The following is a 14,221-nucleotide window of genomic DNA, read 5'->3' as shown; positions in this document are numbered from 1 at the left end:
CCCCCGCCCCCGCCCGCCGGGCCGCCGCCGCCGCCGCCTCCCCGCGCGGGTTAAGGAGGCGCGGGCGGCGCAGAGCCTTGGGTGCGCTGCGCCCGGGGAGCCGCGCCGCCGACCCCCGCCCCGAGCTCCTGGGGGGACCCGACGCGCGCAGCCCGCGGCCCTGGGGACGCGCGGCCCCCGCGCTCCCCTCCGGCCGCCACTGGAGCCCGTGCAGCTCGCCATCCGCCCGAGATGACACCCACTGCTGTCTGTCGGGAGAGTCTCTCGTTCGCGCCGCAGGAACTGTCAATTTCAGTTCCACGCTAATTCTACCATACTGATTTTTTTTTTTTTTTTAGTTCATTGTCTTCCGTACGTAGATGAACATCGGTTTTCTCAGGAATGCCTTTGATGGGTTTCCTTTTTTCCTGAGATGGCTTTTAAAGGGGTATGGGATTGGGCCGAAGTTAGTATATTACACTAATACCATCCCGGAGTTCAGTAAATGCTTGTTGAACGACTGAATATAGAAGGTGATCAATGACCGTGCAACCGAGAAAACTCTGGACCAAACATCGGAAAATCTAGCAGAATCTAAACTTGTGCAAGGCCAAGTTCTATGGCATCCCGGGCGGCGAAGAGGAGGTCCTTATACTCGCCTTACCCACCCAATAATGCAAGAATCTAATGATCTCATTTATGTGGAAATGCTTTTTAAACCTCTGTACACAAATGTGTAAAGAATACTGTTCAGTTCACTTGGCAATTCTATACCATATCTTATCCGGGTCACAGTATAGAATGTTCATATCCTCTGCCCTTAACAGAATAATCCCCACCCAAAGACAGAAAATACCACCAGATGACTACCTCCATTTTTCCTCTTGAACTCATGTTATTCTTCTGCAAATTCTTTGCAAATTCTTATGTGTTTCATCATCTGGCCTCTTGAACTTTTCTCAAACTACTCTACTTTCTGTTAAATAAGAAGAAAACAATATTATCCGTGAAATATTTTAATTGCTCAAAAAATAAAAAGGCAGAATACTCAGGATTACAGCTTGATCACTACATTTCATATTTAGATATTGAAGTTTTTTTTTCCTCTTCTGGTTAAATATATAATACTGTATTTTATATTATATTTACAATGTGCCAGGCATTGATTGAGCTATGCATGTATTATCACATTTAATTCTTCCCAATCCCATAAGGCACTATTATTAAGCCTATTTTACAGATCAGAAAGCTGAAATAGAGTCATAGATTGTGTCTGAGTTCCAAATTATTAGTAAAATGCAAAATCAGGAGTTAAATTAACAAATTCAAAATCCAGATGATTCTTCTATCCCATTTTCCTGAGCTGTCAGAATTAAAAGTCATTCCTTTAATTGTAATTAAAGGCAGTCAATTCCAACTGAGCCTTCTCTTCCTTTCCTCTCTTTCAAAATCCAGAATTAAAATTGTATTTTTCTCTCCTCTTTGAAACATTGATTCATTCTCCCACATACAGCTAATTTGGCGTCAGATGTTTCTTACTTTGTGTTACATGTTTTGTTATGCTTCTTTTTTCAATCCTTTTTTGACTTTTTTTATGTATATGAAATTTGAGGATCAGGGATAGAGAGGTCAAAGTACTAAAAGTGAGAAAGTTAGGCAAGGCTTAGAATCTCTTCTAGAAATTGAGAAAAGTAAAAAGCTTAAGAAATTAGTTGACGTATACAAGATATTTGCTGCAACATTATCTATAGCTGTAGGAAATTAGCTAAACATCTATAATAAGGTAACTGTTAAATATCTTATAGTACTGCTATATAATAGAATACTACTTAGCTTTTATTATTATTTTTTTTTAATTTTTTATTTTTCAGTGGGTTTTGTCATACATTGATATGAATCAGCCATAGAGTTACACGTATTCCCCATCCCGGTCCCCCATCCCACCTCCCTCTCCACCCGATTCCTCTGGGTCTTCCCAGCCCACCAGGCCCGAGCATTTGACTCATGCATCCCACCTGGGCTGGTGGTCTGTTTCACCACAGATAACATACATGCTGTTCTTTCGAAACATCCCACCCTCACCTTCTCCCACAGAGTTCAAAAGTCTGTTCTGTACTTTTAGCTTTTAAATGAGTAAATATATTTAACTCTGGAATGTAGAATTACTGAGTAATTATTTTACTTCTTATGTCTTTACCATTTAGCTATTTTGCAATAGTAATGTTATTATTTTAAAGAACTAATTTTTTTCATATATCTAAATATTTTCCAGTGAGAATATCATGTTAAAAAAGTTTGTATAATATGATTATGTAGTTGATTTTTGTAATATATATGTATTGATATCTGTATGTATATATATTTGTGTATACACACACACACACATAGATGGAGATACACCAAAAATGTAAGCTTAAAGATTATTATAATTTCTCATTCCCACTATATCTATAATGACTATTTGTATGGTTTCTGCTTCTGCGGTTTTTTTTTAAATTAAAAAAAGAACCTGAAAAGCTAGTTTTGTTTTGTTTTTCCCCTGAGACAGGAAGAAGCACTTGCATTCATTCTCCATTTACTTTCTATTAAGGAAGGTGATATGGAACAGAATCAAAATGTAAAGGATCCGCCCTTCTCAATAATAGAACCTACTATCTAATTATTCATGTGTGCTATTCTACACAAATTCATGTGTACTATTCTACATCTTGCTATTGAGCAGAATGCTTCTTCTAATATTGGTGACCAATATACCACAATACATATTTTGGAAGCATTTATGAAACACTTGTTGTGTTACATGAAACATGGTATAGTGGATAAAATTCATGTATTCAAATCCCATCTTTGACACTCAGTAACTGAGAACTTAAGTCATTTAACTGCTCTGGTAGTCAGTTTCCTCATCAGTAAAATGGGAATAATAATATCACCTACTTCATAGTGCTGGGGAGGGACTGTGATTCCACACACAGAATACACTTAGATACATGCATGGAGGAAGAGGAACCTACAAGTTGAAAGAGGCTTAAAAGACAAAACAACCAAATGCAATGCATACAGATCAAGATACTCGACACACCTGTCAAATACAATATATGGACATTTCAGGGGATCCCGATTTGAACAAAGCAACTGGGAAAGACACCAATTTCTCAACCAAAATTTCAATCCTGACTTTGGTGATATAAAAGAATTATTGCTATATTTTAGATGTGTTAAAGAATTATGCTATTATTTTTAAAAGATCTTTATCTTTTTAAGATTCATACTAAAGAATTTAGTCATGGAATGCCTGAAATTTGCTTCAAAATAAGTGATAAAGGAATAGAGGTGTAGATAATAACCAATGTTGCTTATGACAACATGGGCTTTTTTTCATGTATCTGTTTTTAATACTGTTCTACTTCTGCATGTGTTTGACATTTTACAAGATAGTTTTTTAATACTGTTTAAAAAGCTATCGAATGACTGTCAATATTTGCGTGTGCTTAGTAGCTCAGTCATGTCCAACTCTTTGCGACCCCATGGACTGCAGCCCGCCAGGCTCCTCTGTCCATGGGATTGTCCAGGCATGAATACTAGAGTGGGTTGCCATGCCCTCCTCCAGGGGATCTTCCCAACCCAGGCCTCCCGCATTGCAGGGGGATTCTTTTACCGATTGAGCCACAAGGGAAGCCCTAGTAAATATTGGCTCAGAGGTTAAAGCGTCTGCCTCCAATGCAGGGGAAACCCGGGTTTGATCCCTGGGTGGGGAAGATCCCCTGGAGAAGGAAATGGCAACCCATAATCTCCAGTATTCTTTCCTGGAGAATCCCATGGATAGAGGAGCCTGGTAGGCTACAGTCCACGGGGTAGCAAAGAGTCGGACTCGACTGAGCCACTTCACTTTCACTTTATATTTGTAATGTTATCTGATGTTTGCACATTTCAGATCACAACGTGTTTTTATTTACACGAAGTCTTTGAGTACTCACATTGAATGTATATGGTAGCTATTATTATTCCCATTTTACAAATGATAAGACTGAATTAGAGGCAAGACTGGCAGGAGGCCCAATATACCACCTCCGCTCTTCCAGCTTCCAAGGGACCCTCCGTAACAGTAGTAGGCGGTAACCCACAGCCACTAAGCAACCGGCTCTGGCTTCCTTTAGCGACTGCCGTCAGATCTAGTGGGGAGACAAAAAGCAAACACACAAATGATTCACTTAGAAATATTTATCAGACAAAACTGGAGCCCACATTTTCACATCTAGCCGCTACTTTAAAAGGAATTCTCAGGGAGAAAAGAACACAGAAGATGAGATTACTCGTGAAAGTTCTCTCCATGGTTTGGTTTTCTTTTACATAACTTTATTGTTGTAAGTTTCATTCGTTTATATTCTCTACCTAACCTGTTTATTCTTTCTGAAAATAAAATCAGGCGTAAGGTGAGGGGACCAGAGATGAGAAGCTGCGTGGGAAGTCAAGTTGGGAGGCAGGAGGACGTCACATCCCAGTCGCTTGGAGGCCCAGGCATCTCACAGCTCGGCGCCACCTTAAGAAGCATTAGCATCTCCGCCGGCCCAGCTGGCCTTCGGCTCCTCCCACTCCCGTGTCAGCTCCGACCCGGGAACGTGGGGAAGGGAGGAGAGACGCGCTGAATGGAAAGATTGGCGCGGGAGTCTGCGGGGTCTCTCCTTCCCCCTGCTCTGCGGCGCGGGGAGGAGCGTGGACAGCTCGGCCCTTTGGGGTTTGGTCCTTTTCCTGAAGACTCGGGATGGGGACGTGTTCTACTGACATGAGGGTTGGGGGAGATATATAGGGGTGGGGGGACTCATCTTGGGGTGCGGCCGAGGGGGGGCAGAACTGGGGCGTCTGAGACACACAGTAGGCAGTGATCGTTGGTCGCAAATTGTAAGTTTAAGAGGTCCGTACGCGTCTCCTTCAAACCATTTCCAAAAGTGGGGGCAAGTTTTCCATTCTCCGCCCAACTCCCCGTCTTCATTGTAATTGATTGGGTTTAAGGTAGGCCGGGCCCAAGGTTGCTTGCTGGTTGGCTGCACAAGTAATCTATCAGGGTGACGCAAGCGCGGGGCGGCTGTTTGGGAAGGAAGTGGTTTATTTTGGTACCTCCCATCCCAGCTACTGATTGGCTGAGACTCGTAGTGATGTAAAACAAGGCATAAAAATGTCCACTAAAGGGAAGGGCCAATTGGCCACTCTCTCAGGGACGCTGTCTAGGCTGGGACTGGGAAGAGCTGGACGGAGTCGGCTGTTGTGGACCAAATGGATTGAAACCCGGAAATGAGTTAGTAGGGAGCTGAAGGGAAAGGGAAATCTGCGAAACCTTCCTTGCCCTCAAACAAGGTCATTTCCTGCGTGGGATCGATAGTTTCCTGTTTACTCAGAGAAGTCAGCGGGTACCGTGGTTTTCTGGAATACACGTGATAGTTAAATTCGTATGAGCCTCTTGTTCCAGACTTCCCATTTACTTATATTACCCAAAAGGATGAATGAGACGGAGGAAAGTAAAAACGCGGAGTTTATCCATGCCTTTAGGGAAGGATGGGGAAACCGAGATTCTTGTATAGAAAGCTAAGGACTGACTGGATGGCAGGATCCAAGCAGGTGGGTTCCTAAGGAAACCATCCCCAAAATAATTGGAGAGGCTGGGTGGAGGTGAAGGAAACTAAAAATTTGTCTGAAGGAAGGACATTGATCAAATTACAGAAACCTACTTGGATCAGTACAGTCGCTCAGTTGTGTCCCACTCGCGTCCCCATGGACTGCAGCACGCCAGGCTTTCCTGGCTGTTACCAACCCCGGGAGCCTGCTTAAACTCCCGTCCATCGAGTTGGTGATGCCATCCAACAATCTCATCCTCTGTCGTCCCCTTCTCCTAGGATATGGAATGTATTTTATGCATCGTTGCATATCCGGTGCCTAGCAGTATCTCATACATAGCAGGTTGTGAACCCACACAAAATAAGACGTTTACAAAGTATGTGGCACACATTCTGAATATTGCAGACATTGAAATATGTTTTTAAAGGTATCTATGCCAATCAGTCCAGACTATTCACTGGAAGGACTAATGCTGAAGCTGAAACTCCAATACTTTGGCCACCTGATGCAAAGAACTGACTCATTGAAAAAGACCCTGATGCTGGAAAATATTGAAGGCAGGAGGAGAAGGGGACGACAGATTATGAGATGGTTGAATGGTATCATGGACTCGATGGACATGAGTTTGAGCAAGCTCTGGGAATTGGCGATGGACAGGAAGACCTGGTATGGTACAGTCCATGGGATTGCAAAGAGTCGAACATGACTGAGTGACTGAACTGAAGTGATGGCAGTTTTATGATCCTGGAAAAGTGTTTCACACTTACCACCTGGATTGTTCCAGCCAAAAATTGAAAGATAAGTGCTCCGTGAATCTACCTGGGAGAAGCTACCTACCTATTAAAAACTACCAGTGAAAATACTGCCATTTTCTCCTTAACACCCTGAGGCATTTAAAATTTGGAAGCAGATTTCCCCTTAAGGTAACTTCCTAAAAATATTGAAAAGATAGTTGGCATTAGTGAAAAGATGTCTGTTCATCCAGTGAATGAAAAATAAGGTGTTTAACCTACAATCAGCAATTCCAGGGTATGAAGAACTATTTGAATCGAGATATGTCCTCTATACTGTAAATTATGCAATTCCTTTGCTTCCCAGCATTAATAGACCTTTTTTAATTTTTTTCCTAGTCCAGACTTTTTCTTAGAGCTAAATTTCAGCAATGCTTTAACATTGTCTAAATATTGTCCTTTGGAAATTGAGGGACCGGTGTAAGGACTTCCCATTAGTATTATAACCCACGATGGGCTTCCCTGGTGGCTCCGTGGTAAAGAATCCGCCTGCCAATGCAGGAGACACGGGTTCAGCCCCTGAGTCAGGAAGACCTCACATGCGGAGCAGCAACTAAGCCGGTGTGCCCCAAAGTGCGTCATTTGCAAGAATGGCTTGAGACAAGAGGAAATCCCAAAACAAATGTTCACCAACAGAGCAAACTTCTATAGTGAGAAAGTCATCTCAAAGTTGGATTACTCAAAGGAAATCCCAAAACAAACGTTCGCCAACAGAGCAAACTTCTACAGTGAGAAAGTCTTCTCAAAGTTGGATCACTCAAATTCTCAACTTGTAAAATAATGGCCAGAATTTAAATTTTCCGAGATAAACTCAGTGGTTTTGTTTTTTATTGTTAATAGAGATGGAACTACTCTGTGTTCAATATTAGAATTTATCAGTAAGTTTAGTATCAGATATTTGATTATGACTATATATTATAGGTATGATGGAATGATTACACTGTAACAATTCTAATCAATGAAAACACATTACACCCTTCAAAAAAAAGAATTGTGTTTATGAGAGAAAAGCGTTTTGTTTTAGAAATGTTAAAAGAATATGGAAACATATAATATTAATTTTAGGTTAATAATTCATACACGTAAAGTGCTATCACTTTCCCAATGATGATGCCTAATGAGTCAAACTAGAAATTGTGTCTCAGGGAACCTAGAATCCAAGGAATAAATTGCTATTGTTCCACATCACAGACCCAAGCCCTCCAGCGAGTAAAGATAAACCACTGGCATCTTGATCAGTGAGAACCTGAAACACTGAGTCAGGTAGCCTCGCGGGTTGACGTCAGGGAAAACCTCAACCTCCAGGAGACTAGCTGCTCCTACCTCCCACCACCTTGTGAAATACTGTGATCATGAGTTTCTTTCTTTTTTAAAAAAATTATTTTTTTATTTATGTTTGACTGTGCTGGCTCTTCATTTCTACATTTTATTTTAAGCAGAAAAGACCTTAATACAGGGACATGCGTGCTTACAAAATCTTTTGAAGAACTGAAGGAGCAGAGTCTCAGCTGTTTCCCAGAAATGGCTCCTAGAATGGGATTACTAAACACACTCATGGGAGGGGAGCTTCAGAAAGCTGAGCAATCAGGCTTCCTGAGTGGCTCAGTGGTAAAGAATCTGCCTGCCAATGCAGGAGATGTGGGTTCGATCCCCAATCCCGGAAGATACTGCATGCCTCAGAGCAACTAAGCCTGTGGACCACAACTACCGAGGCTGTACTCTAGAACCTGGAAACTGCAACGACTGAGCCCACCTGCAGCAATTACTGAAACCCACTCACTCTGGAGCCCTTGCTTCACAGCAAGAGAAGCTGCAACTAGGCAGTAGCCCCCACTCATCGAAACTAGAGGAAAGCCCATGCAGCAACAAAGACCCAGCACAGACTTTTTAAAAAAAGAAAAAAGAAAGGTGAGGAATCACAACTTATTGCTGGGACTTTCCTGGTGGTTCAGTGGCTAAGACTCCGCGCTCACATTTCAGGGGACCCAGGTTCAGTCCCCTGGTCAGGGAACTAGATCCCACACGCTGCTACTGAAGATCACACATGCCACGTCAAAGACCTAGCACAGGCAAATAACTAAATGGAAGGGAAAGTGTTAGTCACTCAGTCCTGTCTGACTCTTTGTATAAATAAATATTTTTAAAAAACAAAGCTTTATTGCTGAAACTGTTGAATTCAAGAACACAGTGCTCTGGCTGTGATCCAGGAGGCAATGTTGCTGACACTGCCTCAAAGCCTTCAGTGGCCAAGAGCTAGCGCATGGATGCAGACCACTGCTGCCAAAAGCCCAGCATCTCACAATCATGCTGGCCAGCAGCAAGCGCCGAAGCAGCCAGAAGGTGGCTCTTACCTCACTTCTACTTTTCAAGTCTCTTGGGTGTGCAGATTACAGATAGATCATAACTTAGAAACAGAATCCTAGCTGCAAAAAAATCTGGAATGTATAGTTGTGGGTTTTCTAGCCTCCACAGTACAGGAAGGTGTATGCAAAGAAGACAGAATACGGGTCGTCATATCCATCACAAATGTATATGTATCTACATGTAAAATCTGAGCCAGAAGCAGCATGAGAATGAAGCAGAAGTTTGATTTTTTTCATTTTACAAACTAATAGGGGATGCAGAGGACTTTTGTTGCAGAAAGACGTTACCAACTGCGATCTACTATGACCATCATTTTATAGGAGAAGTAATACTTTTTTACACCAAAAAAGTGGGAAGGTTACATTCTCAGAATTTAAGAACTGGGTAAACTTAACTTCAAGAAAAACAGTAGGTTGTCTTTCTCAGTGAACATTGTGTCGGAGTGTGGCATTCTATGAAAGCACTGAAGTAGTGTAAGGTCAAGCTTACGAGATGGCTCAGCAGGAAAGAATCTGCCTGCTAATGCAGGAAACACAGACTGCAACTATGAAATTAAAAGACAGTTGCTCCTTGGAAGAAAAGCTATGACAGACCTAGATATTGACAAGCAGAGAGACATCACTTTGCCAACAAGGGTCCGTCTAGTCAAAGCTATGGTTTTTTCCAGTAGTCATGTATGGATGTAAGAGTTGGACTATAAAGAAGATTGAGCACTGAAGAACTGATGCTTTTGAACTGTGGTGCTGGAGAAGACTAAAGAGCCCCTTGGACAGCAAGGAGATCAAACTAGTCAATCCTAAAAACTCAACCCTGTATATTCACTGGAAGAACTGATACTGAAGCTGAAGCTCCAATACTTGGGCCAGCTGATGCAAAGAGCCGACTCATTGGAAAAGACCCTAATGCTGGGAAAGATTGAAGACAGAGAAGCGGGCAACAGAGGATGAGATGGTTGGTTGGCATCACTGACTCGATGGACACGAGTTTGAGCAAACTCTGGAAGATGGTGAAGGACAGGGAAGACTGCTGTGCTGCAGTTCATGGAGTCACAAAGGGTCAGACACAACTTAGTGACTAAACAACAGCAACAGGTGTAAGGACACTGCCCCTTGCCAGGAAAGAAAAACAAAGCATCTTCTTACTCAGTCCTGCTTAAGACGTGCTGAATGAACCTTACTGCTGGCCCTTCATTTCTTCTAACTAAAATTATATATAAATACTAACATTTAAGAAAGGAGGGGAAAGAAAGGTATGGAAGAAACAGTTTCTAAAAAGAACATATACAGTAGCACCTCTTATTGGCAGTTTCACTTTCTGAGATTTCACTTACCCATGGTAAATCGCTGCCTGAAAATATATTATATGGAAAATTCCAGAAGTAATCAGTCCACAAGTTTTAAATTGTGCACCATTCTAGGTAACATCATGAAATCTCAAGCCATCCTACCTGGACAGAAACCATCCCATTGTTCAGTGCATGTATGAATCCATGCTGAATTCTCTGCTCACCCATTTGTCTCTTAGCGGCTGCTGCTTTATCAGCTACATTGTACAAGTAGTGCATTCACATAACTTTTATTATGGTATATTGTCACAACTGTTCTATTTTATTAATAGTTACTACTGTTAATCTCTTACTGTGTCTAATTTATAAGTTAAACTTTATCATAGGTGTATATGTATCATGTATGTTATTTATATGTAATTACATATATGTCATATGTATAATTTATAAATTAAACTGTATCATAGGTATATATTTATGTATAGGAAATATAGGGTTTGGTACAGTCTGTGGTTTCAGGCATCCACTGAGGGTCTTGGAAAGTATCCCCTATGAATAAGAGGGAACTACTGTAATAAGAAAATGCCAATTTAAAAATAAAATATATTAGATTAGTGAAGCTTTTAGTTCCCTTAATGGTTCTGAAGGTCTATTATTCCACTTTTTATCTGGACTCCTAATAAACTTCTACCTGAACTTCAACTTGTAGATTCTACAACTGTCCCATTCAGCAATTCAGATTTAATAAGGAAAAACAGATTTTTTTTTTTTTTTTTTTTTTTAGAAACGGTTTATTTTCCATCTTGGTGGAAGTCTGTGGAAGAACAGCTTATGACCACTCCGTGGTGGTTCCTACCCATTCAGTGGCCTGAGCGGTGGGAGCTGCAGACCAGTCTTCAGTGGAAGGCTGAGCACTCCAGTCTTCCGTGGGGAACTGCTGAATCGGCACGGAAGGCACCTGCACGCCCTCGGACCAGTCTGCCACCTCGGGCTGAGTGGCGGTGAACTCTGGGGCTGGAGCAGTGCATTCTCCCTGAAACTCCTCCTTGGTCACAGCCTTCTCAGCTGCTGCTTGCTCTTCTTTCTCAATCTCTTCAGGATCTCTGTAGAAGTAGCGATCCGGCATGACCTCCCATGGGTGTTCTCGGGAGATGGTGCCACGCATGCGCAGAACTTCCCGGGCGAGCATCCACCACATCAGACCCACTGAGTGCGCTCCCTTTTTAGGATCTCAGAGCAGGATACATCAACTGAGAAAACAGAAAAGTCAAGTACTGCCTGAAGAGTTAGGAATATTGAAGAGAAAAAAAGCTATTTTTTAAATGTTTTCATCTCTCCTTAAATAAGCTCTCATTCCTTAAAATCATAGTTTTGTAGCAAGTATTACTATCCAACTCCACTCATTGGGCCAGAGACCCTTGTGGTGTTAGCGAAACACTTGCCCCTCGTGTAGCACACTACCTACACTTGTGAGTCCATCGACCAGCAGCCTCAACTCCAAGCTCTAACAATGTGCAGAGAAAAAACAGATTTTTTCATGTCACTCTATTTGTTTGAAAACATTCTGTGGATACCAATTATCAGTAAAATATAATACATGCTATTCAGCTTGACATTCAAGATTGTCTTCAACCTGACCCTAATGCATATTGCCCACAATTTCTGCCCCCAAAATGACTAGCATCACCTAAGTAGGTATCTTTACTTATGTTACCATTTTCCCTCATTTCAACAGATATCCATTGAGCTTATTAATCATCTCCTATGTGCCAGGCTTTGTGTTAGAAACATTAACATATTCAACGCTGAAACAGGCTCAGCCCCTGCTAGAGTGACCGCCCATCCAGGTTGCCCAAGACTGTCTTGGGTTTAGTGCTAAAAGCCCACTGTCCTGAGAAACCCCTGAGTGCTAGGAAGGCTGAGACAGTTGATCATACTGGTCCCTTGCTACAGGAAATTATGAGGTTCTTCCGATCCTTTCTGGGGCTTCCTAAGTGGCTCAGTGGTAAAGAATCTGCCTGCAGTGCAGGAGGTGCAAGAGACACAAGTTCGATCCTTGCCTGGGTCAGAAAGATCCCTTGGAGAAGGAAATGGCAACACATTCCAGTATTCTTGTCTGGTAAATCCCATGGACAGAGGAGCCTGGCCGTGGGATTGCAATGTGTCAGACACAGCAGAGCACACACACACTAAGATCCCTTCTAATTTAGAAACTGAGTAGATGCACATTCCTTTTTTTTCATTTGTTTTTTAAAGTTTATTTTCAACTGGAGGATAATTCCTTTACATACTGTACTGATTTCATACAACAACGTGAATCAGTTGTAAGTATGCATATATCCCCTTCCTCTTGAACCTCCCCCCCACACCCCACACCATCCCACCCCTCTAGGGTGTCAGAGCACCAGGTTGAGCTACCTGTGTTATATTTCCCATTCAGTTCAGTTCAGTCGCTCAGTCGTGTCTGATTCTTTGGGACACCATGGACTGTAGCACGCCAGGCTTCCCAGTCTATCACAAACTCCCGGAGCTTGCTCAAACTCATGTCCTTCAAGTCAGTGATGCCATCCAACCATCTCATTCTCTGTCGTTCCCTTCTCCCGCCTTCAATCTTTCCCAGCATCAGGGTCTTTTCAAATGAGTCAGTTCTTCGAATCAGGAGGCCAAAGTATTGAAGCTTCAGCACCAGTTCTTCCAATGAATATTCAGGACTGATTTCCTTTAAAATTGACTGGTTTGATCTCCTTGCAGTTCAAGGGACTCTCAAGAGTCTTCTCCAACACCACAGTTCAAAAGCATCAATTCTTCGGTGCTCAGCTTTCTTTATGGTCCAACTTTCACATCCATACATGACCACTGGAAAAACCATAGCTTTGACTAGATGGACCTTTGTTGGCAAAGTAATGTCTCTGCTTTTTAATATACTGTTTAGGTTGGTCATAGCTTTTCTTCCAAGGAGCAAGCATCTTTTAATTTCATGGCTGCAATCACCGTCTGCAGTGATTTTGGAGCCCAAGAAAATAAAGTCTATCACTGTTTCCATTATTTCCCATCTATTTGCCACAAAGTGATGGGACAGGATACCGTGATCTTTGTTTTTTGAATGTTGAGTTTTAAGCCAACTTTTCCACTCTCTCACTTTCATCAAGAGGCTCTTTAGTTCCTTTTTGCTTTCTGCCATAAGGGTGGTGTCATCTGCATATCTGAGGTTGTTGATATTTCTCCTGGCAATCTTGATTCCAGCATGTGCTTCATCCAGTCCAGTATTTTGCATGATGAACTCTCCATATAAGTTAAATAATTAGGGTGACAATATACAACCTTGACATACTCCTTTCCCAGTTTGGGACCAGTCCATTGTCCCATGTCAGGTTCTAACTTTTTTCTTGACCTGCACACAGACTTCTCAGGAGACAGGTAAGGTGCTTCGGTATTCCCATCTCCTTAAGAATTTTCCACGGTTTGTGGTGATCCACACAGTCAAAGGCTTTGGCATAGTCAATAAAGCAGAAGTAGATGTATTTCTGGAACTCTCTTGTTTTTTTGATGCTCCAACGGATGTTGGCAATTTGATCTCTGGTTCCCCTTCCTTTTCTAAATCCAGCTTGAACATCTGGAAGCTCACGTTGCACATACTGTTGAAGCTTGGCTTGTAGAATTTGAGCATTACTTTACTAACAATTGTGTGGTAGTCTGTGTGCCATTCTTTGGCATTGCCTTTATTTGGGATTGGAATGAAAACTGACCTTTTCCGGTCCTGTGGCCACTGCTGAGTTTTCCAAATTTGCTGGCATATTGAGTGCAGCACTTTCACAGCATCATCTTTTAGGATTTGAAAGAGCTCAACTGGAATTCCATTACCTCCACTAGCTTTGTTCATAGTGATGGTTCCTAAGGCCCACTTGACTTCACATTCCAGGATATCTGGCTCTAGGTGAGTGATCATACATCATGGTTATCTGGGTCATTAAGATCTTTTTTGTGTAATTCTTCTGTGTATTCTTGCCACCTCTTCCTAACATCTTCTGCTTCTGTTAGATCCTACCATTTCTGTCCTTTACTGTGTCCATCTTTGCATGAAATATTCCCTTGTTATCACTAGTTTTCTTGAAGAGATCTCTAGTCTTTCCCATTCTAGTGTTTTCCTCTATTACTGTGTATTGGTCACTGAGGAAGACTTTTTTATTTCTCC

At 42.0% G+C, this 14,221-nt stretch overlaps 1 protein-coding gene and 1 non-coding gene across 2 annotated transcripts; both read right to left on the bottom strand.

Moving 5' to 3' along the window:
• Nucleotides 1-10,814: 10,814 nt before the first annotated feature.
• Nucleotides 10,815-11,537, bottom strand: LOC136172452 (small ribosomal subunit protein uS2-like). Its single transcript, XM_065941880.1, has one exon. It carries the CDS (start codon nucleotides 11,225-11,227, stop codon nucleotides 10,859-10,861), a length of 369 nt encoding a protein of 122 aa, XP_065797952.1. The 5' UTR covers nucleotides 11,228-11,537; the 3' UTR covers nucleotides 10,815-10,858.
• Nucleotides 11,399-11,548, bottom strand: LOC136156385 (small nucleolar RNA SNORA62/SNORA6 family). Its single transcript, XR_010660950.1, has one exon. It is a non-coding gene; the product is annotated as a small nucleolar RNA SNORA62/SNORA6 family (small nucleolar RNA).
• Between the last annotated feature and the right edge of the window lie 2,673 nt (nucleotides 11,549-14,221).

Source organism: Muntiacus reevesi, chromosome 1 (assembly GCF_963930625.1).
Source record: "Muntiacus reevesi chromosome 1, mMunRee1.1, whole genome shotgun sequence".
Classification (NCBI taxonomy): domain Eukaryota; kingdom Metazoa; phylum Chordata; class Mammalia; order Artiodactyla; family Cervidae; genus Muntiacus; species Muntiacus reevesi.
The sequence above is the reverse complement of the archived record's forward strand: the minus strand, read 5'-3'. Positions and strand labels throughout refer to the sequence as shown.